We start from the raw sequence: 25,003 nt of genomic DNA on the forward strand, positions 1-25,003 counted from the left end.
ACATTCATAGTTACTATAACACATTATTGTCATGCACAAAAGCAACATTTACATACAGCTTATATCCAATAAATCAACAAAGAAAGAATTAAAGGAAAGACATGGTGGACTCTTCTTCACAGAAATTTAGAGAGCACAAAATGACTAATGAATGCTTTTTTCATACAGCAAGTATCATTGGATACTATATTTACATTTTAACACTTACAACATATTTTCAAGTATTATTTACCACACCTGTGCAGTCTGCCTTAAAGCTTTTATTAAACAGACACTTAGAGAAGTTATTTTTTCCTAAGGTAATTACAGATGAGATTCAAATAAAGTATTAAAGTAAATACTTTGCCTGGTAGAAAAAAATACTTTAATAAAGAACTAAAAATAAAATATTGTGCCTTCCTACAGCAAGGAAATACATCGAAAAACAGTATCTCCTTTGAAGCTGTAAAATTTGCTTAAAAATCAATGAAAAAAGTAACTTATTGGAGAATAACAACAATTCCATCAAAGCAAAGTGGTGATTGAAAATGAGTGTATTTTTAAATTAATTTCCTTGTGCTCATCTTACAACAAATTAGTAATGAGTAGATGAATTGTTTATTTCAGAAGAACTCATATATATATATATATATATATATATATAACCATGATTTCAGAAAGTTCACACACAACAGATTGTGGTAAGAATTTGTATATTTTATTACCATTTCATTCCACCCAACTGCACACAAAGAAATCATTCAAATTATGAAGAAAGCATACCGGAATGTTGATTTTTAGCACTTTTTTTCATACATTCTCCTTTGTAAGACTAAAGAACTGATTTTTAAAGGGGTTATATGGGAAACTTAAGTATAAAACTTTATTATTTTCATAGAATACACAATACTTGAACATTTTTTAAGTACTCAATGTTTCTAAAATATTATGGAGTTGATAAACAGTCATAAATTTAACAAAGGTTCCTTCTAATTTAAAAAAGTGGTTCTCAAAATAAATCAACAATTCCCTAGTGCACTTGTAAAGAGAAAAGATCAAAAGCAGGAACTGGTATCTTTCCTTCCAGTGTTAATTAGTAATTAAAAATCTTAGCTTCATTAGTACCTACTCTGAAATGTTTTGATTTTTTTCTTTCTTTTTTTGGTGGGGAATGAAGATGTTACACAGGCAAATCCTGCAACAAAAGTCATAAAAATTAACCAGTTTTGAAACTGTTTGCCTTCATCACAGTTAAAACACTATATGAAACTGTATTATTTTATTTTAAATACACATCTTCCTTGCAGACCTCAGCTTTCAGTTGGTCTGGAGTTGCATGTAGCTGCATGTACTGCATAATTCTACTGGCCAAGTAACACCCTTCCTCCATGACAGTTCATCTATGTCTGATAATTTTAAGTAGAAATAAAAATATTAGCGTAATTTTTTTGGCATCACACAGAACTGACAGCTCCTACTATTTGGTTCAACTGCAAATCCTAAAGAAGAATTTCCTGTATTTGGGGCAAGAGGGACAGGACGGGCCTTGCCCCCGTTTCAGAACTGAGTAGATTAAATGGATGTCCCCGTATGGATTTCAAGTGTCTTCCATTTGCAATTTGCTTGATGTCTCCAATCCTGATTCCGTTCTCACAGCTCGATATTCCCTGCATACAAGGTAATCAGCAGGATAGCAGTAAACCCTGTTAGCAAACCAGCATTCTGAATAAGGAAGAACGTCAGATCCGTCTTTCTTCCCGTCACTTTCTCCCGCAGCATATCATTCATCTCTGGGAACTGAAAAAAGGGATATTTTTAGGGAAGTATTGCCATCTCGTGGTAGCATGCTTAATTTAAGGCATTAAGAACTGAACCATATTGCTACTTTGGACTGAGTATTAGAACTAACAGGGGGTGAAGGCACTCACAGGAAAATATCACCCTAATTACCCTGAAAAACCACTCCACCAAGGATGGTAAGATAAAATGGTGTTTTGTTCCTCTCTGCTGTGGCTTCATCTGGCAGTGCCTCATGCAAATTTTCCCTTTTTGATTCCAGCAGCCTCACAGGTTCCAATTGTTAGTCCATGTGTTGCTAAGAGCAGCTGCCCTTGTTTGGTCCTTGTTTGCCTAAATGTTTTGTTTCTTCCTTCACTGTTCTAAAGATAAATCCTTGTTTGGGAAACAGAAGCTTAGCATTCTTCTTCTTTATCTAAAGGAGAATGAAGTGAAGATGAAAACATGGGCAACTCCTGAGAAATCAGAAACCTTTCACATGTGGGAGGTCTGGTGGGCTTGCCAGGTCAAGCAAGGAAGAAGAGGAAGACTACTGGTGTGAAACTGGTGGTAACAGATGCAATATGACATTATAGTGCCATGAAGGGATTCTTCATTCCATAATGTACATCTTAATGGTTAACACAAGAGCAAAGGGTACTGATCCACTGCTAACTGCAGAAGCACAGATCCTGCCTCTGGAGCCAGTGCAGGTGATGGCAGAAGAGCACAGGTATGAAGTTCCCTGCATGGGATGATTCAGGGTATGTGTTTGCTGCAGGTAAAGTCAGCTACAGTGGCTGTTGAGATAAGCCTTAAAGTATTCTCCTGTTCTGCTGAGAATAGCAGAACCAGAATACAACGAAGACAGTTTATTTCAGCCCTAGTTAGGAAGCCTTCAGGCTGGGTAACTCCAAAACTGTATCTTTCTTTGATATCTATCATAGATATCTATCTATCTATCTCTCACAACACAAAACAGCTATTGAAGGCAATGCAATTCTTGAAGAACAGGCTAAGGTTAGTGGGAAGAGCCCAAAGCTTCCCAGAAATGGTTCCAGAGCTCCGTCACACTCTTGCACAACAGGGCAAAACCAGATTAACTTCATGCCATACAGCAAGGCTCATTTGTGCACACACCTCAGCGTACATTCCCACCTGCCTCCCCACTCAGTGATTCTATTGGCAGAGGCTGGACTATGCCAATACTGGCAGAAAAACAGAGCAGCAAAAAGAAAAGGAGGAAGGCATGACATTCCAGTTAATCCTACCTGCTTCTGGACAAGCAAACCAGAACTGTGTGAAAATCGTAAGAAAGTGGAAAGCCAGATCTCTGTATAGAGCACTTCAATACCCTATTTCAGACTTTTCAGGGGGAAGAAAAATTCAGATAGGTAACTGATACAATCCAAAAACCTATAAAAAGAGAGAGAGGAGGGTACAGGGAGACAGACAGATAGAGAGGAACAGAGAGAACAGAACAACAGATACAAAGAAAAGAAAGTTACCTACTTTGATGGATTTAATAACAAACTTGAGTCACTATAAATTTATGCCATGAATTTTACACATCAGAGATCAGTGCATTGCTATTCATTATATGAGTGAAGCTAAACAAAATGCATTAGCAATTAAGGTACTGCAAGCTTATAAAATAAACTACTTATATTGTTTATAACTCTAACAAAATATTAAATCCTACACTATTACCTAAACTATAACATACTTAATGAAATAGTCACTAGAAATATATGAGAGTTCCTAAGTCCACATGGAACCAAACTGGGGTCTCAAACCTTTTCAGATTTCGGCCTCACTCTCCCAGTTCTGCAATCAAATGGATTCTCATGTGGCAGATGCAAACAACTTTGCACCTGTTGCAGCTGTTCTTACAACACTGACTTAAACATAATAAAACTTAAAACTCTTGAAAGATCTCTCTCATTTTGAGACCAAACATCATCCTAAGAGGAAATTATGGAGTATTGCTAAGTGCCTGTGAATCCAGTGTCTAAATATGATCTGGATTTTAGCATACTTTCTTTTCCTTATATCTTCTAGCACACTTTGAAAAAGAAATGGTGGACAGACTATTTGGAATAGAACTCAGCAAAATATTTTGTCTGAGCCACGAAAATGAGGCTGGCATGCTTTGGTTTAAATCAGGACAGAATTTAAATCAAGTTTTTCATTATCACTGTGGTTACACAACACCTTTCATTCAACTCAAAACTTAATATTTAACTTTATTCTGTTTTCCTTTCTTGTTTTTCCTTCACAACATGGTTTAAATAGACAAACAAACCTTTTAAAAGAATAAGGTCAAATAATGTGACACTTTAAAATGCTGAAACAAAGTGTTTATACACTTTTTACTTTTTGATTAAACCAGGCCAAATTGATGAAAGGCTCGTCTCTGCCTAAAACCCCTTTTCAATAATCGTATGGTGAGGTGAAAGGCTTTAGTGTTTTATGAACAAACATAACTTGTTATGGATAGGTGAGGCTTTACAAAGCCTTACCTATCAGTAACAATAACTATCTGTGCACGTCCTTTAAGGGTTTAAGTGATGATATTCTTATTCTTATTCTTATTCTTATTCTTATTCTTATTCTTATTCTTATTCTTATTATTATTATTGTTGTTGTTGTTGTTATTGGTCACTGGCATGAGAAGGAGAAAACGCCAAATTCTACTAGAGAGACTTAGTGGAGTATATGGCTTTTTTGCAGAGAAATAAATAACTGAAAATGAAATAATATCTCACCATGTCTGCCAGAGAGATGTACAGGAACATTCCACCGGCTATAGCAAAGATGATGTTAGGAGCAAAGTTGTTGCCTACTAATATTCCAAAGGCCAACCCAACATAACAAGAACATGCAGATAGGAAATTGAAAAACAGAGCCTGCCGAGTACTCATTCCTGCATTAAGCAAGATGACAAAATCCCCTAAAAGAATAAAAAAAGAGAAAACCATCTTCAGAAAATTATATTGTGGTTATTTTCTGATGTCAAAGAAGTCTGAAGAAAAGACATTATTTGTATACACATTATAACCCTGTGTTGTTTTTCTTCATTCAAACAGGTGATGAGGATTTCCCTTCAATACTAAGGAAACTGAAATATTATAAATAAACAGTGATGCAAAATTGAGCTAAGAGCACAGGAACACTCAATTACCTATGATGATTTTTGGGTTTTAAATTAATTAATACAACACTGTATGAACCATATATAAACAGGATAATTAGTACCTGTCCAATATATGCTCCCAGCTTCCGCCCACCTGCACTTGGGAACTTCCTGTGCCAGATGTGTGTTTTGGTGCTTGGTAACTTTTTGATGAATATTTTTTCTATTAATTTGTCAAAACTTTCTTTCAACCTCTGCCAACTTTACGCCAACACAACCACCTACAACAGTGATTTCCACAGCAAACAACATGTGCAATGAAGTTCCTTACCCAGTTCATGAGGAAACTCTTCACACAAGATGGCTATGGAGGTACTGAGCCCTTGAAGCAGAGACAAAGTGAAAGAAGCCCCAATAGCCAAGCCATCTATGAAATTATGTACAGCATCACTCAGTGTCACCATCCAAGCAATGGTCCCAATCTTGGACAGTGGACGTCCCTTAAGACACTTGCATAAGCTGCTTTGGGTGGCTTCTTCCTGAAAAAAAAAAATAAAACAATTGCACTAAACACTGAATAAAGTCAATGAATCATGCTTCTGTTTTTAAATGAATACCAAGTATAAATTCAAGCACTGCTGCATATAGAGACCAAATTGCTTTGTGCAAGAAGCAAATGGCACAGCAGAAGCACCAAATGTTTTCTGTTTCAACAAGGTGATGTGCAGGACCCAATCACCCTTCTGACTGCAAAGTGTCACCTGGATGCCCTTCAGCTGAAAGATGAAGCAATCCAGGTCACAGTGGTCTGAATGTCTCTCTGGAGTCTCTGTCAGGTAAAGATGGTCCCAAGCTTCTTCTGCCACCTCTACATAAGCATGTACAGTCAGAAGGATCTGATCTCAGTGACTGGTAGCATCTGTATTTAAAACAACTGGCACCACGTCATGGTCTCAGAAACACACCCAGCTACCACAGCAACAGAATTCTATCTACATGATATATATGATGTGTCTATACTGTAGAATGTGTCTACAGTTTACACATATTCAGATATCCCATCAAGTTTATTTCTAATTTTGGGCAATGATAGTCAAGTCCAGCAATTCAAATTAGTTTCTACAAAGTGAATGTTTAATAAAAACAGCAGTGGCTAATTTTGACTGCACAATTAAAGGCTCAGAGCATAAAATCAACAGGATAATATAAAGCTGCAATGCCCATACCCTCCAGGGATCTCACTAATTCTCCCCAGAAGTGGAAGTGATTTATATATGCAGTGCCATGAAATTATGAAAAACCTGAAAACGCATAAAAGGAACTGCCATTTTTACTGCAAGCATAAACTAAGTTCCCCTAAAAGTTCCTGGTGATCCATTTAATGAATTTCTATACACACATACTGTATTTACAGAATATTTTCAAGCATTATAGTATTTCCCCCATTAAAAAAAAATGCTTATAAAGCATTAACTAGTGCTTAGTTACTGGAATATATAAGCAGTAATATATACATCTGTGTGCCCACAGACACACAGAGCACAGAATCACAGATTAATTAAGGTTAGAAGAGACACAGTGGCTCATCTGGTCCAACATCCCTCCTCAAGCATATGGCACAGGATTGCATCTAGGCAGTTCTTGGATGTGTCTACTGAGAAAGACTCCACAACCTCTCTGGGCAATCTGTTCCAGTGCTGTCACCTGCACAGTAAAGAAGTTCTTCCTCATGCTCAGCTGGAACTTTCTATGCATCAGTTTCTGCCCACTGCCTCTTGTCCTGCTGCTGGGCATCACTGAGGATAACCTGGCTCCATCCCCTTGACACCCTCCCTTCAGATACTCACAGACACTGATGAATTTCCTTCTCTCTCATCTTGTCTCAAGGCTGAACAGACCCAGCTCCCTCAGCCTTTCCTTCTGAGAGATGCTTCAGTCCCCTCATCTCCCTTGTGGCCTCTGCTGGACCCACCCCAGGAGCTCCATGTCCCTCTTGTGCTGAGGAGCCCAGAACTGGACACAGCACTCCAGATGTGCCTCACCAGGGCTCAGCAGAGGATCACATTCCTCAATGAGCTAGCAATGCTCATCCCAATGCTCTTCCCAGTGCACCCCAGGATGCCATTGGCCTTCTTGGCCACAAGGGCACCACAGGCTCATGGACAGTTTGTTCTCCACTAGGACAGAGGTCTTTCTTTGCAGACTGGTTTTTCAACAGATCAGCCCCCAGCCTGTGCTGGTGCCTGGGGTTATTCCTTCCCAGGTGCAGGACCCTGCATTTGCCTTTGCTGGATTTCAGGAGGTTCTGCTCTGCCAATCTCTCCAAGCTGTCAAGGCCCTTCTGAAGGGCTGCACAGCACTGTAGAGTATTGGCCAGTCCTCACAATCCTCCAGATTCGTGTCATCAGTGAACTGCTCAGGAGACAAGTTCACCAAGTCCTTGATGAAAAGGGCCCAGTACTGAACCTTGGGGAGCACCACTAGTGACAGGCCTCCAATTACACCCTGACCCACTGAGATCTGCCATTCAGCCAGTTCTCTATAAACCTCACTGTCCACTCATCCATTCCACACTTCCTGAGTTTGCCTGCGAGGATGTTGTGAGAGACACTGTCAAAAGCATTGTTTAAGTTAAGGCAGGCTCTCCCCTCAACCACACACATCTCCACTTCTTGAAGCAGAAGGATATAGAGGAACATCACCTTATCCTTAGGAGAAGGCCAAAGAGTATTCCAATAAATTTTCTTTAGTTACTAAAAACAACATTGAAAATTGATTTCGTTTTGCCATATGCAAATGCTACCAGGCAAACTAAATTTTTAACTTTAAGGAAATAAAATTATTAATAAATCCTTACAAAATCTTTATGGACAGAGCTATAAAGTCTGCCACATTATTTGCTCACAGGCCTCTTATCTGACTACATTCTTGTATTTAGGAGCTGCCCTGGGACAGGACAAAAGTTCAGGTCAGGAATTTCTGAGTCAGGTGCCTATTGCACTGCCTGAAACTCATAGATAATAAAGCCTTGGTTGAGTAGTGCCAAAACCACCACAAAGCAGCTCCTATTCAGTCCACAGGAAGTTCTGAAATTACACTTTTATGATGTAAAAGTGAGCAATGGTATCAAAAAGTCAGGAGTTTCCCTGCTGATTCAAACACGTAGGTTTTAAGATTTGTACTACATGCTTGCCTTTAGTTTTTGAAGGCTTTCCTCTCAACATTTCCTCTAACACAAGCAGTGCCAATCATTTTTTAAGATTATTACTTTGTAACTCTACTATTTCTGCTTGAGATAGGATCACTTACAAGTAACAGATCTCTCTCTTAATCCATGAAGACAAGCTGAAAGTCACTTTAAGAAAGAAGTATTACAAAGCAAGCCATACAAAATACATGAGTATAAGAAACCCAAATACAATTAGCAAAGTTCTTCCACCAATTCACCCAGCTTCCTGAGGTAAAGATCTGTTCTCTATTTTTTTCTGTTCCCTGGTGGCCATCCTTCAAGTTGACTACAAACTGGAGGAAGCATTGTTTTGTAGATCATCCTGATTTCTGCCTAAAGCACATCATCTTTGTTGCACATGTTTCTAGCTTCACTAAAGAAAGGGAGTTTGATCTATTGCACAAATTTTCTTTTTAAATAATTCACACATTTTTTCCTCCAAAAAGAAAAATTTAAATAATTGCAATTAATTTAGGGTACCAGTATTGATTTACTTCTAAAAATTACTTTATTGATCCAAACTTCCAAAATGCAGAAACAACTGTAGTTTATAAACTAGGAATCAGTTTCTGAGACACCTTTGTTTTATATCTATTCCTATATTTATATATATATTGCTATCCACCATTTACATTTACTGTGTTGCTCTGAAGTATCATAATTCCTACAGGTAATTCACTTTAAATAATGTCTTGACAACTTCTCTAAGTTATATAAAGTACAGTGAAATTGCCTTTCTGGATTTACATTCTGAAGTTTAACAGATCATATATCCAGTAGAAGTAGGTGTAATACATATTCTTCATGTTTAAGATAAAGCAGACTGCTGACAAAATAACCTACAAACGCACAGGATTCCAAAGGAAAAAATTAGCAATGTCTGCCTCCTCTGGACAACTACCATTTTGTCATGGAAGTTGAGCATACATCAAAAGAGATGCCAGCTAAGGAACTCTGTAATACCCAGCTGGAATACCAGGTTTAATTTTTATAATTATTAGTGCAGTTATACATAATTTGTATCTCCACAGTTTATGGTAAACCAAAGACATCCTTGTATTTATGCTCTTCTAAACACAGGGGCTTTTTAAAAAGTAATGGCCTCTCCTTCATTCTGAAACTTAACAAATTATACAGAGACTCTCTTATTTTATCCTATGATATCTCAGATTACTATTGCTATTTGCAACGCATGTCTGATTCCCTCAGACATGAACCAGACATGTCCTCTGGAAGAGCCCACAGGACCAAGAGGAAATCCTGACAGTGCCACCAGGCAATAAATAAAGGCACTGTAAAGTTTTGTTATACAACTCTTACAGTGTGCACTCAAGAACACAGATGTTTCAGCAATTTGTCTCTGAAATAACTTTCCTTCAAAGTTTCTGTTATCAAGTCATATTTCAATGCATAGTAGATACAAACTTTGAGTAGAGCACAAAGGTTTCCAAGGTTGCACTTACTGCTGCAAGTGAAAACAGAAAGTAGGTGACTAATTAAACATTTACTCTGACAGTCAATTGCTTCTGGCATTAAGGGAGAGAATATAGCTGGATCCCCATGGCTGAAAACAGTTGCCACACCTTGTCACAATCAGGCTTCAAATTTCCTCTTTAAAATCTTCATTTTGACTTCTGACTACTCTGTATTTGCCCTCTTTAACAAGCTGTTGATTATGAGGACACATTAAAATTCTCTTGGGTACACATTAGCTTGTGCCACGTGGTTTTGCCTTACATAGTACATTCTTGTAAAGCTGAATGCATCCCTACCCTTCTGTCATTACCCTAACTGCCCAAAGCACCTCAGCCACATTGGCCCTCCCCTGACCCGGCCCTTTGAACCTCACTGGAGGAGGACAAGAGCAATGTCGGCTTTTTTGTTGCTACACAGTATCATAGAACCATTAGGTTGGACCTCTAATCTCATCGAGTCCAGCCACCAACCTAATTAACCAAGTCCACCACTAATCCATATCCCTAAGCAGCACCTCTATGCACCTTTTAAGCACCTCCAGAGATGCTGATTCCACCACTTCCATGGGCAATCTGTTCCAGGGCTTGACAACCCTTTCCATGAAGAACTTTTTCCTAAAATCCAATCTAAACCGCCCCTGGCACAACTTGAGGCTGTTTCCTCTTGTCCTGTCACTTCATATTGGAAAGACGATTCTGACCCCAAGTGATACAACCTCCTTTCAGACAGCTGTAGACACTGATAAGGTCCCTCCCAAGCCTCTTTACTCCAGGCTAAACAATCCCAGCTCCCTCAGCTGCTCCTCATAGGGCTCATGCTCCAACACTTTCAGGAGCTTTGTTGCCCTACTTTGGACATGTTTCATGCTTTCTCATAGTGAGGGACCCGAAACTGAACACAGGATTCAAGGTGCAGCCTCAGCAGTGCCACAGGGGAATGATCACCTCCCCAGTCCTGCTGGCTGCACTGTTTCTGTCTCCACGGAAAGCGGAGGCTTCTTTTACTTATTTTATAAATTTAAAAAAAACCTTTAGGGACACTCGTAATATTAATTCCCTCCAGGTGCCCATGTAATTTTAATAATTAAGTATGTTTCTTCTAGTTTTTAAGATGTTCAGTATCCCCACACTTCACCATATTTCCAGGGTAAGGACAAGTACAATTTTGGTGTTTTAAACTCTGAGCATCAAATGCCCTGTGAGCCTGCAGAGTCAATGCAAAACTCCCAGATTTTTACCTGGTTGTTAGGGACTGCCTCTGGCTTGCTCTTCTGCTTGCTCCTCTCTGCTCCCCACAACTTACTTAATTGGCTAATAAAAATGGATGGCAAACCAAAAATCTCTTATATGGAAAAAGTCTGCCTTAAGACATCTAAAATTTTTTACTATGTGTTTTTAATTTTTTTTTAATAAGGCACAGTACTGGTCCTCTCTGCACAATACTGCTCCTCTCTACACATGGAAAAAGACTCAAGAAGCACAAAACTTTCTCTTCCTACTTCCATTTTTTTCTCAGACAGAAGGAAATTGCATTTGCAGTATGAAAACAAACACAAAGAATCACAGAGAGCAAATCTGAAAGATAATAACACTAAAACCAGGAGGAATGGCTTCTGTCCCAACATATCACCTCTGTGATTCCCACACTGAGTTATCACAAGCAGTGCTCACTATATACTGGCTGAAAGTTACTGTACTAGCTTTTCTCTTTAATCATTGATTTGGTAGAGCCAGGCTTTCACACTTAACAGCTTTACGTATTCAGGAACAAAATAGAGATAATTTCGTATGATCAACACTATCACAACAGTAAAACACACCATTGCTCTTTAAGAAAACAGTAACAACAACAAACCTAAAATTAGCCAAATTAAATACAAATTCAAATCTGATTAGATACATCTCTCTGTCCAGCCCATTCCAACATTGATACAACATAGCCCTTACTGTTGGCTACAAATTGAGTACCTGATTCAGCTTTTTCAAGCTTCCCCCAAAACCCTGTAATTTTTTTCATAAAGTCCAACCAAATTATAAGCTGTAAGTCTACAAAAGCTTGACAAAAGTAATAAAAATTCATATTAACTCTCCTCTCAAATATGCTTATATAATTGACAGGGGAAAAAATAAATATACACAATTTTCATACCTGTGCTGAGATCACACTGATGCTGTCAAAACCCAGATTTCCATTGCTCTCTATGACAGCTGAATTTGCATAACATGTGCCCCCATTGCTGGATGGTGGTGGTTTGGGTGAGTTAGTCTTATCCTGAGAATGATTCTCTCCTCCATTTTCAAAGTAGTTGTGGCCAGTCTAGGTGAAAAATAAACAAGGAGGTAGCTAATTAAAAGAAAAGCAAAATAACAATGTAAGAAATAAAGACAAAAATAAAAGGTGGGCGGGAAATCATATTCATGCTGTCTTGCTTTCCACACCAAGTGATTGCTAAAACGAGCAGCACTGAACATTTAATTTTTTTAATTAACTCCAAACATATCTAATTTCCTAACTTATCTATTACTTTTAGCTAATCAAAAAACATGGGAGACTTTTCCATTTCCATACTTTTATGCAGAACCTCCTAAGCCAACCTGACCAAAAGTGATCAACATTTGCTGGTTATTCAGGGTTGCTTATCAAATAGAGCTCATTGGCCTGGTCTGTTTACATAATTAAATAAAAGCAAATTCATTTTCTCTATTTCTAGCTATTGCAAATGAGGGACAGTTGATCATCATAATTTTCAGTATCAGCAACACTCTAGTGAGCACATAGAAGACAAGTACTCTGACACAGGGATAGAAAGCAGAGCCCTGGGCAAGAGGAGACAACTGCACTGTTCACTGAGCAGGTCTGTGTACCAGAGCTTGGGGAAACACAGAGCTGAAGTTACTGAACACCAGTCAGCTGCACTTTGTAGATGACCAAGAAGGTATATTTGTCACACTGGTTTCTCCTGCCCAAGAGGATCACCACAGGCAGACTTCATTCTCTCCACCTCTGATGTATTTCCATGTTTTTCTGATGCATTTAGCTACCACAGCAACAACTTGGCTGTGGAGAGCAGACCACACTCACATCTGGATTCCATTCCCAGAGCTGCTCGCAATTCCTTCAAAAAACTGAGATTTCTTGCCCTATTCATATGGATTTTAAACAGATATATCAGAACACACAGTAATGCTGAATTCCTCAGATAAAATAGGAAAAAAACCCACATTTTATCCAAATAGCAAGTATCTCACAAAATATGACAGGTACTTTAAGGCAAGGCTCATTCAGTTAGTGATAGGTTTCATTACCTTGTTATAGAGCTTTAGTATCACTTTAAGAATCCTTTCCACAAAGAAGAGAATATAGAATCCACCAAACACAGCAACAGCTTTCTCAACATAGTTATCTACTTTTGGATCAAATCCAAATGCCTAATAGTGAAGAAAAAAGCAATCCAAATTAGTTTGTAATCTTAGCACATCTCCAGAAAAACAAACAAGCATCACACTACCCCTCTATTAGAAAAACTGTCTTTCTACCAACCATCGGTTTCCATGAGCAGAAATTGTAAAATATTCTGATCTCATTACATTTTTTAAACTTAGACAATATGTTAACATTGTAGCCTATTAAATAAGTTAGTTAGACTTTATCCAATGTATTTCTCTTTTTGTTTAGAGGCAGAAGAGCCCTTGGTCCTTCCCAATGAACAACAAGACACAGATCTTTAGAAACTAGTATGCAGACCTATAATGATATATATCATTATATTATCAAATAATATAATGATATATAACAATGATATAGATCATTATTATTATCATCAAATAATGATTCCCCTTGCTTACCTCTGGAATGAGCTGGAAAATTGCATTAGAAAAGAGAGTACCAATGGCCAAGCCCACAAAATAAGTTAAAACCTTGGGGAAATATGACTTCTTTAAGAGAGGAGTTAAAATCAATCCCAGAAGTGATGCCAAGTTAATGATAGACACAGCCAGGAACCCAAATCCCCAAACTGTGGATAAAGAAAAGAGAAATACAAAATATTTTAGTGAACACCCACTTCTGTCTGCTTGTAATTTCTCTAATTGCTAAACTGGCATGGAACTGGTAAAAGAGTCATTCCTTGGTTGAAATTAAAACTCACAAATATAAAATTCTTAAAATACATAGGTAGTTAAGATACATACTTGCAGAAAGGAAATATCTGAAAACACTTTCTGGGACAAACATATTAAAAGTGGAAACCATGCTAGTAGAATATATGGGCTGGCCTAACTGCTGGTAATATAGATGAGCTCTCTCTACAGTCAATGAAGAGTAAAAATTAAGGCTTAGGCTAATAGTTGAAGAAGCTATAGCACAGAGAAAAGACAAAACTTCTTACTAGTCCCAGAGTCAGATCCAATTGACATTTACTTCTAAGAAACTCTATGACAAAAAGGCTGTTTTCTTGGCTGTACCAGATATAAAAATGCTTCCTGATAAAGGATGATTCCTTCAAACCACCCTCAGGTGATATCTCAGTTCCTAAACCTCCTCCCTCCTCCTGCCATTCAAAGAAATTCTGCTGGCTGAAAATGCTGCCCATCTCTGTTTATCAACAGGTGAGGTGATAGATAGCTGACAGTTGAGATAATTATAACAGAGAAATGAAAGTGCAGAAAAACAGGGGTTCTAGGTTCAAAAAGAAGGACATGTGATTTAAACATGGAATGGCAAAAACCCTTCCTAAGAATCAGTAAATACAGCAGGGTTTAGCATAATTTTGTTTCCTTCACCATAAGCATAATCTCACATATTTAGTGTTCAGGCACCAGGACTCACACAAATCTGTACCATAATTATTCTGGAGCCTGAATGATGAGTTGCTGCTGCTCATAAGCACTTACACAGTTGTGCTTCTGTGGATCACTTTTTTTCCCCAGTGACATCTCAAATTCCTATGAGTACAGAGAAAAACTTTAAAAGTTGTATTAAAGAGGTCTACGAGGGTGCCCCAAATGATGCCACAGAACTACAAAGTAATCCAAACAGACCGAGAGTTTGTCTTTAAAAATTAACCACAAAAAATAATCAATGCCAACACAATGTTGCCTAGATGAGAACAGTTTCATATAATCCAGAAAGTTGCATCATTATAAGCTTGTATGTATGTAGGGAAGTCAGCACAAATTCCTGTCTGCATAGCAGAAACTAACAGATCAGATTATGGTCTGATATTATTTCCTGGACCACAACTAGCCAACACACTAAGCTAAATTCCTCACCTGCAACTGGGATGGCTCTACTCCGTACAGTGTCACAATGCTTTTATAAAATGAATTTCATTATTATGTCAAGAACAGAAAGCATTAGAAACATTCAAAGCATTTGCAGATGTATCAATGCCAATTACAACACTCATTTGCCAGTTTTGAGAGAGTTACACAGAGAGAAGGAAAAACACACAACTACATATGGGTAGATTCACTAAATTACATAGATTAATTTTAATTAAACTGAATGACAATTAAGATTGCAACTATATTTTTGAAATTAAGTTTATAATAAACGGGTTTCCATTGTCATCATGAGTCAGAAAACACTGTCTAAGTTTGGGATTACTACAGAAGTACAAGAGTCTTTTAGTTTGGTGCACAGACATCTACCCATATTCTGTGCAAAAATGTACATTTTAAACTGAGCTGAAAAAATTCCAAGACAACCAATGTTGCTGAAGCTCCTGCATTAAGGACTGTATTTCACAATATTATGTGCCTAAAATGGTTTTATTCATTAGGCTCCATCCATACTATCCTTTTCATGAGCCCACACATCTCAGAAAGCTGGGTGGTCTGATTTTATGTACCAGAGCAGGGCACTCAGATGCAGTGCTAATTCTTACCTTGAGACTGATGGCTCGGTCAATTTTTGCTAACTACTTTTACTCTTTCTGTCTCTAAAGCGTAGCCCCCATAAAGAGACAGCCAAGATACCCAAAGGCACAAGAAATCCAAAAAAATAAAACTGCAGGAGTGCAAGTTAGATGGCCTCCTTAGAACGCTGCTGCCCAGCAGTGTTCCTTGTAAAAACAGGCAGGCTCAGGCTCTTCCTTTACCTTGTCCTAGGATGAAGAGGAACTAAGTGCATTAATACCTTTCTGAAGAAGTCAAGCAGAGAATACAGGAAGTGTTTGTCTTGGACATGAGGAATGTCACTGGGCAGTTTCAGCTGTTTGATGCATCTCTATACACTTCCTATTATCTTTCAGAGAAACAAGGAAGGGGAGGAACTGAGTGTGCCCAAAGATCAGATAGTTTTGCAAATCCCAGGACAAAAGACATTAACATTTGTTGCCTTCTACTCTGCTTTGGCATCACTTATTTTTTATTCTGAGTACCTGTTCCTAAAGCTCATTGGACTGGTTTCTTCTGCACGTCATTTCCATTAGTATTTGGAAAACTGTTGTTAATGGAGTGGGGGTCCCTGGGAAGAAAATTCTCATAGGCATAGCTGGAAACAGGCATGGAGGATTTTGCTCCATGGGCAGTGGTTTAAAATGCCCTAACCATGGGCCTTGCAGATTTCTTGTTTCTTGTGCTGCAGCCAAGGGAGGGGCAAGGAGAAGGCTGTCTTGCTTATCTGGCTATTGGACATTGCTTCTGAGCTGGACATTGCTTCTGAGTTGGCCAGATAAAAGAAAATGAAGAGGGATGGTCTAAGTAGCTTAGGAGATTAACTGTAGGTCAAGGATTCCATGTTCAGCCTACTTAACCAGCATCACCTCCCAAAAAAAAAAAAAAAAGGAGAACAGACCCTACTCTCCAATGCAGATCTTGGTAATATATGTCTGCATATCATACAAGCAATCTAGAGCAGTCATGCTAAATTGGTGCCATGGTTTCAGTCACTGATTACTCAATTAGAATTCTAATCTTTCATTGACACAGCAAAACACAGCTATGTTTTAGGAATTATCTCTAATTCTTACTAAAGATGATCACCTATATGAACCAGAATGTTATTAATATGAGTATTTCTAAAGTTACAAAAAGCACTTCTGTATCTCTTCTTATGAATACTGACATTAGGCAGTATTAATCCAACATCTTAACTTTTAACATTAATTCAGCTGATTCCCTTGGAACAGTAAGTTCATTTGGAATACTGACTCAAATGAATTACATTTGATCCTTTTTAGTCCAAGTAATTTCTTTAATCAGATAAATATTCCCTGTCCAATGCACTGTATAGTTCTGTGCACAATAAACATAGAAATAAGAGTGAGAAAGAAAGAGGAAGGAAGATTATTAGGGCTACTTAACCATGTAACAGTCTTCCTCATGGAGGGGTCATCACATGAGAGCAGGAGTCAGAATTTGGAAAGAATATGAGTATTTTTCCTCAGTAAACCAGTCACTGGCTTACCTGACAGTCTCTCTGCAAATAACTCCACTCAAGTGTAGCCCAAGTAATTCCAACTTAACCTGCCTCCATACGTGCAGATTCCACCAAGTTTAATTTCCCATTGCAAACCACCTGCACAAACTTCCCTTCTGTACACTCATCTTTTCTATTAACCAGCTGTAAGTATGAGTCCTTATGTTTCAAGGCACAAACCATTATCCAAGCAAAACAAGTCAGAAAGACTTTTTTTTTTAAGTGGGAAAAATATTCCATAACTTTCTAGTCAGTTCTTTCACCTTTCTTACAGTATTTTAAATAGATCATTGTCAAGAGATACCAATTTTGTTTGGATAGTCTGCTGACCTAAAACAGCAGTTTATGTTCCCACTTTGGAAGCATATCTTCCCAAAGAAGACATTCCTGTTATTTATAGATAAATGCTTACTCTTCCTCTAAGAAAACCCCACTCCAGTCACAACATTAATGCAAGTAATAGTAACTAACCTTGCAAAGAATGTGGTTTAGATGTGTCCACAAAGCTTTCCTGAGGATCACATGGGTGAAAAATTAGCTGTTGCAAAACTGCAGGACATATTGTAGAGAAGCTGGAATTGGATATGTGACTGTCGTTCGGTATCCCATGCAAAGAAAATATTTCTTCACTAGTCAAGCACTGAAATCAAAAGGGATTTTGACAACTTAACACATTCATGCAAACCAAAAAATAAGACATACAGTGAGAAATCCGAGAATTTCAACATGGAAGTACTGTAATGCATTTTCAGGGAAGTCTACACAATGTACATTGTGCATGAAAATACTGTGATTCCTTGATGTGAAGCCGAAATGATTCAAAGCACTTTAAGTTAGATAAATTACAAATCAATATACCACTTTTTTATGAGATGTTTAGAGAACTCAAACAGTTAAACCTCACAATATATTTGGAAAAATAGCTTCAAAGTACTTAAAACCTAATGTCATTACAAAATAATTAAATTTAAGAGCAGACTAGACACAGTTAAAATCTCACTAACAGAGTATGCCAGAAAAGGACTGGTAGTTCAGTGACAGCTTATTCATGTAAGTGACCACTTGTACTTTACAACAACACTTCTTATTTATGTCCCCATACTAACTCCTTAAAAATGGTCTAAAGCCAAACATTTTTCATTTTTCTTACCGCAGTAACTCTTAAGGGCAAACATTGTCTTGTAAAACCATGAGCTAAACTCCTGCTTGGGATCTTCACTTTGCCTTTAGCACAGGACATAACAGTGTCTGATGGGTCAACAAATAAATGTACTTGGCAGTGCTAAACCAGGCCAGGGGCAAGGCAAGGCTGGTTCCTGTGTTTGTCATTTTCAACCAAAAAGATAAACTACAAACCACAAAGTATCATAAAAGATACATCTACAGAAAAAATTGAGTGGTTTTATGTGAAACATTCCAAACTGCTGAAATCTTTCATCTAACACTTTCAGTTAATTTACATTCTTTATTTCCTACAATGATAAGGGAAAGTGTTCTTTCTCTGGGTGTACACAATAGCCTTGTGCAGTTATTGCTGCACAACAAACACATACCAGGGTTGTCTCAAGACCAAAAAAATCAAATGTTTTCTTCTATTTGAGACATCAATTCCAGCATAACTCTCCCTGTAACAAATCTCAGTATGATTGCAAGCAGAGAGCACTGGAAGCCTTAGCAAAATAAACACAAATGGTCCCTCCCTGCTCTTCTCAGTTTTACCAGCCTTCAGATTACACAGCACGTCACCAATAATTCAACATTATTATTTATAAGGCAATTAACTCCTAGAGATAAGCCAGAGAGATTGCAAGTCATTTATTACATCAGAGCTGCTTCCACTTCTGTTAATAAATATTTTTGCCACTGTCCGAAAGGTGAAAGGCATGCGCTCATCACCAGAATGTGACTCTCTTTGATTTGCTTGGAGGAAGAGAATATGCAGGCCAATTCAAATTACCTTAGCTAAATTAAATCCAGGATGTTCCCATCCTTCCTCTTTAACTCTGCCAGAGTACTCAGGCACATGCTTGAACTTAAACCTATGTGCAAATTTTGTTAAGGCCATGAGACCCTAAAGACTCAAATATACAGAAGCCAAGTGCATATAATTTCATCTTTCAATGCCAGTGCTAATGTCAAAGAAGTATCACTCATAAAATAAATACAGCTTATAACGGAAGGTGGATTTTTGCTTTAAAACATGTTGCTCCATTTAACCTACATGAAAGTAGTGAATAAAGAAATCATCACTGAAGATATAGTCTTTAACAGGCCAATACACAAACCACTGGAGCTTTCTAAACTGGTTATGTGTCTAATCATTTTACTGTTAGCTCTGCATTTTGGAATAATACAAAATACATGGCTAATATGCCCACAGCAAAACAAAGGCAGGATAGTTGTGGTCTACAGGAATAGTTCCTCTATGGTGCTTATTACCAGCTTACAGAGCCATTTCTGGACATCTGTGGTTAGAAAAATGAGCCAGTAAGAGCTGAGAATTTACACCATAACTATCTCTGAAAGAAATTTTCTTTAACTATTTCATTTCTAAAATACAGAATAGAGTATTAGCACTTTAAAACACTGATACATTAGTATCAACATTCATTCACAAAAATCCAAACAATGTTTTAGGTAGGAAAACAGACAATGGAGAGAAACTAAATGAGACACAGCATAAATTAATACACCTGACAACTGTAACCTTGCCTATACACAAACATGGAGGTGAGAAATACCATCATAGAAGAGCTCTTTCATGTGAAATTGAGAAACAGCATTGTATTTAATTACTATTATTATTTTGATCAGGGACAAACCCAGTGGATAATGATTCTTATAAATGATTCATTGTTATAAGTCACCTCATACTCTCAGTAAACTCCTACATACATCCAAGAGCTAAAAAGCAAGCTTGCATGAGTTCACCAGCACAATTAAAGGATTAATTAAAAGACTGAATCTTTTTTAAGCCTTGGACTGCAGCAAGGCATGTTTTGCACACTGCAAAACTCTGCATTTATCTTTTCAGGATAAATAAATACATTAACAAAGCCACACTGCTGTAAAAACATAAGATATTTACTTTGTCAGACTGATGGACCATCTCATCAGAGAGAAAATTTAGCCTCATGGAACAGGGGACTGAAAATGATGTCCCGAGTCACCAAACCTGCTGTCGTGTCTGTCCCCTGCTGTGCAGCAAGACCTTATCACAGTGATAAGGTGAGAGGATTTCCTGTAATGTGACTGTCACCGAGTGTTTAGTAAAAAATTGCAAAAAATATATAACAAAACTGATCATCCCTGAACTGTTAAAAATTAACTTCAAAACTGCTTTCATCAAAACTGGGGAGGAGCTGAATCATGGATTTTACACAGTTACAGAATACTGAGACTTAAAAAAATTAAACTATCAACTAGGTTATTCAAACAGATGTTTACTTTTACCCAGGTAAGCCTCTGCCAAAAATGATCAAACAATACGGGATTCCTCTAACTGGAGAAATTAACAAAAAATGCTGTGGTAATAACCACCTTTTAAAGGCATCAGTCCCTTCTGTGATCTTCTTCTTATCGTTGCTCTACCTCTTTTATCTGTAGCATTCCACATGTGAAGCACTAAAATACTGAACAGCATCCTGCACTGCCATTTCTAGATGTTGCCAGACTAAACACCAGCCCAGCCCACCCCAGGGCTGAGCAGTGGGTCCCACAGTAGCAAAGCAAACAATAAATGCAGTGAATGCCTATTGAACAAGGCTTCTTTTTCCCTGCCTTTCTTTTTAAACTTAGTTTGAGCACAGGTAAGACAAAATAGAGACATACAGCTGTGCCTGCCTCAACTTACTTGCAAGAAATGAAAGCATCTGATGCTGATGTGGTAACACCTTTGTGTCACTTAGGACAGGTAAAAACTGGATGCTGCAGAAGATCATTCCTTGAATAAGCAGCACTCCATGAGAAAGAGTCAGATGGAGCTGCTCAAATGCACTCTTGTGCTTTAGGGATCTCACACAACCCAGGACATGTGCAAGGCAGCTGTCCATGCTGGGAGCTGAGAACTGTCCACAAATACTGAAATTTACTGAAAATATTGTAGAAATAACACACTTACTGGGTACAACAACTAAGCCTATTTAGCATCTCACTGGCCAGGCAACATCAGGTCATGGTGTTGGATCAAGATCTTAACTCTGTCACTCTTGTCTCCATTCTTTCAAAAGGACAAGTTGTAACCGGTGAAAAACTACCCAAAAAATCCTCAAATCAAAGACTATACTAACCTGGTTCCAGTCTAGCTTCTAAACTTACTAGATTTTGACTCATCCTGAGATAAAAGGTAATTATATTTGCTAACAAATATTAATTTTTAAAAAATTAATTTTATCAAAATGTTTTGTTTAAAAAATGCAATGCATTACATTAAAACACAGTATTCAGGCATTTCATCTAGACTGGCATAAATACAGATTTAGGAAAGCCAAAGAAGGAAATAGGAGCATGATTTTAGCACCTACCAATTACATCAAAGCATTAAAAAAAGGTGACATTAACAAGCCTTCTTTCCAATGCCCACTTACATTCCAGGCATTTTTTGACCAAAAATTTTGAGCATGTCATTTAGTCCTTTGGCACACACATGTGTATGGCTGCCATACTACAATGAATTCAGTGACAGAAGATCAAGTATGGTTTCATGGTTTTCACATCTTGCTAAAAATTTTAAATACAGAGCAAGTAAAAAGCCATCATCTAAATTAGAGTGCAATTGCTAATTTTATCCTTGTTAGTAGGACTAAAATGTGTGGCAATTCCACAGTAAAATGTGAAAAAACAGCACTGCTCAGTATTTGTGCTTGCTCAATTACCACTTATTTCTCTGACAATGACTCTTAGCTTACATATTAAGAAAAGGTGAAGAGCAAAGAAAAATTGAAGAGCAAAGAAAATATAAACACAAAATAAAAATAATTATAAAAGTGCATGTTGAAAGCAAAAAGAGACCAAAAGCAGAAGAAATTGGTGACAGTTAAATCCAAAATTCAAAAAGGGTGCTCAAAAAATCCAGGCTTTTTCTTCTACTTTAAAAAATTAGCATCTTTACAGACATCATATGACAAGTTACCACAAACACCTACACAAGTATATACTTAAATACTATCACCAACAAATTAAATAATTTTTTCCTCTCCCTTTTCTTTTCAAGTCAACATGGTAGCAAAGGAAAACAGAAATCAATGCATCTTTTTTTGGCTTACACACCCATACTTTTAATCTTTAAGAAAATGGATGAGCTTCTTGTGGATCTTTTAATGAGATTAATAGGCTTACCAAAATAGCTGTGAATGAGACATTAAAACTAAACACTAACACTGGGATAACATTACAGAGCCTGTTCCTTCCTGGTGCTCTATCACCTGTCCCTTACAGAGCAGCTCTCCACCAAAAATTCCTTTGGGCTTGGGATGAGGGACTCTCTGAAGAGCAGGGGTATGTTATCTTGATTCCAAGAAAGGCCTGGGAGTCATCCCCCTAGGTCTGGACACAGAAGTTAAGAACTGAAAGTCTAAGATAAACCTGCCCTCCTACAGTCAGGCACTTATGCAGCCTGCATGGATTCAGATGCCTTGAGGAAGACTTGAATGACTCTCCAGAGGTATTCACTTTCCTCTGTTGAGAATCAGTAGAGCTTAGGCCCCTGATGCCTTCCAACATCCAAATTTGTTATCAGGCCACTTCATGTTTCTGTCACAACCAGCAGATGCTGAATTATCAGCTTGTAAGCACAAAGACTCATGGTGTTTAAAAACAGTCACACGGGATTTAAGTGGTGTGAGTATGCATCTGCATGTGCCACCTGCCCAAAGTCATGGACATACCTGACATCCATAAGGGATCAAAATGCCCTTGCTTTAATGGTTCAACCTGATAGAGCAGCCATCAGGCCAATTTTAGGAAAGAATGCAAGTAACTCAGCAAAAAAGTAGTTTTCATTTAAAAAATCATTTCAGTATGATAACCTCGATATTATTCAACATTAACTTAATTAGAACAGGCCTGTAAAAAAATTGTTTCAGTTAAACTTCAAGTTACTTATGAGGAACATGCACTTATAGTAGTAAGAAAGAGCATTACTTTTTTTTTTTTTTCCCTTCTGTAGCCTGTGTACGAGAGCTACGTGCTTTTGCAGACAGAAAACCTGGAGGACTGAAGAATCTACTCATTTCTATGCCCTTTTAAAGAAAGCTGCTTTTCATAGCCATACTCAACACTGCAAACTTGTAGTTAGCATGTGTGGCTGAGAATGTTTATATTTGTAACACACTGAGTTGGAACAGTGACCAGTTTGTGAGATTTGAAAGCAGCGACTCCTGCAAACATTGCTACACTTATAGTGAATACTACCTTGATTTCAGGGCAATTAAGTCCCAATTAAACCTTTCTGAAACAAAGAGAGCTTATTCAAAGTTTGTCTCCTTCACAGAAAAAGCAGAAGAGCTACTACTCCATGTTAAAAAACAATTCTCAGGGCCCCTAGAGCCATCTCTCTTCTGTTTCTTAGAGAGTGGAATCAAACCAGAGAAAACAGTAATTCAGCTTTCCTTTCATTGTTGTGACTAACTTTGTGCCTCTGATTTCTGAGCATATGGAAATCACCACCAATATCAAAATTGTCCTTCAAGGAAACAAATTCAGTCCAGGACGGTCCAGGTAAGTGAAATTACATAGATTTTTAAAGTAGCAGAGAGATCTGAGTTTTTTATGGTGACATTAAACAGAGAAGTTTAAAGAGAAGTAATATCCCAGTGATATCCAGTCCTAAATTAAACATCAGTTTAAAAAGCTTTTGGTAGATTAATCGAGATAAGTGTACACTTTGCACTCAACCTAAATAAAAGACGCAAAAAATTCTGAAAAAGTTTCTTTATACAAGCAGACGTGTTTGTATAATCGAGTTTTTGCTGTCTCATGACAACTGTATTTCAACAGTTCCTGAAGATTTGCTTATTCAGCTCTCGGAGGGCAACACTAGCTGGCTCTCATACACTCCGTGCTGTTGGACAGATGCTATTTAACCGGGAAAAGAGGCACTTTAAGGGCCGAGCAGCGAGGACGGAGAGCCAATCCCGGGGCGGCCCGCGCTGCAGCAGCTCCCTGAGGCACGGCAGCTTCTCCCGTGCCTCCAGCTGCTCTCACCGGCGCGCCGGTACCTCTGCCCGCAACCCAGAGCCCAGCAGACATTTGCTCCCTCCCTCCTTCCCTCCCTCCTTCCCGGCTTCACCGTGAGGAAGCACGAGGGCGGCGGGACTTAAGACGCTCCGGAGCTGCCCAGCCGGCCCGGCGCCCTCGCTCCGGGACGTTTCCAGCCCGGCCGCGGCCGCGGCGGCGGTGCCGGTACCTGGTTGTGGTGCAGGTGGGCGAGCGGCAGCGCCGAGCCCAGGGCGGGCGCGGCGCCCAGGCGCTGCAGCAGCCCGGAGAGCTGCCCCGCCGACAGGCTGTGGTTGGCCCCGAAGACGCGCAGCACATCGTCGGCGAAGCTCGTCGAGTTGGCCGACCCCGGGAGCTGCCCCTCCATCCCGGCGGGACGCGGCGAGTGTGGCGGATGGCGCAGCCCCGCCGCGCCGCCCTCACCCCTGCCCACGGGCTCCGCGGGGCGGGAGCGGGGCCCGCCCGCCCGGCCCCTCCCCGGGGGGCGTACTGGGGACGCGGGGCGGGCGGCGTCGGTCCCCGCAGCGCCGTCGGGCCGGGCCGGGCCGCGCCGCTCACCGAGCGCCGGCTGAGCCCCGCCGTCCGGGGCTGAGGGCAGCCGCGGGCTCCCCGCCACCCCGTGTCACCACAGAAGGTGGCGCGGGGCCGACCGAGACCGGCAGCTGGCGAGGATGCGAAACTCCCGGTTGCCACCAGCCCCGGTCCAGGGACCAAGTGTCACACAGCCATCAGGGTCATTGCTCCCGCTGCCGTCCCCGACGTAGCGGCAG

General features: G+C 39.1%; 1 protein-coding gene across 4 annotated transcripts; it reads right to left on the minus strand.

Annotated features, from left to right (window-relative positions):
- Positions 1-675: 675 nt before the first annotated feature.
- On the minus strand, positions 676-24,675 carry SLC39A8 (solute carrier family 39 member 8). 4 transcript variants are annotated; one of them, XR_010360972.1, is made up of 9 exons: positions 24,424-24,675; positions 17,490-17,658; positions 13,442-13,611; positions 12,902-13,024; positions 11,745-11,912; positions 5,223-5,430; positions 4,524-4,708; positions 3,027-3,171; positions 1,642-1,776 (listed from the first exon to the last, which is right to left on the minus strand). XR_010360972.1 is itself a non-coding variant. In XM_064417090.1 (8 exons), exons 1-8 carry the CDS (start codon positions 24,598-24,600, stop codon positions 1,630-1,632), a joined length of 1,347 nt encoding a protein of 448 aa, XP_064273160.1. In that variant the 5' UTR covers positions 24,601-24,671; the 3' UTR covers positions 676-1,629. The 4 variants fall into 4 exon arrangements, 3 of the variants coding, with proteins under 3 accessions (XP_064273160.1, XP_064273162.1, XP_064273161.1); XM_064417090.1 differs by lacking the exon at positions 3,027-3,171 and having other exon boundaries at positions 676-1,776; positions 24,424-24,671; XM_064417092.1 differs by lacking the exons at positions 3,027-3,171; positions 24,424-24,675 and adding an exon at positions 20,107-20,142 and having other exon boundaries at positions 676-1,776.
- Between the last annotated feature and the right edge of the window lie 328 nt (positions 24,676-25,003).

The sequence above is a fragment of the Passer domesticus genome, chromosome 4, assembly GCF_036417665.1.
Source record: "Passer domesticus isolate bPasDom1 chromosome 4, bPasDom1.hap1, whole genome shotgun sequence".
NCBI classification, from domain to species: Eukaryota; Metazoa; Chordata; class Aves; order Passeriformes; family Passeridae; genus Passer; species Passer domesticus.

Bases quoted from the DNA above. Each gene is read 5' to 3' on its own strand.
- SLC39A8 (XM_064417090.1), bottom strand. From the start codon at position 24,600: ATGGAGGGGCAGCTCCCGGGGTCGGCCAACTCGACGAGCTTCGCCGAC. The intron at 11,913-12,901 runs GTAATGAAACCT...TTTTTCACCTAG, and splicing joins TACTAAAGCTCTATAACAAG to ACTGGCCACAACTACTTTGA. The intron at 4,709-5,222 runs GTAAGGAACTTC...TTATTCTTTTAG, and splicing joins AGAGTTTCCTCATGAACTGG to GGGATTTTGTCATCTTGCTT.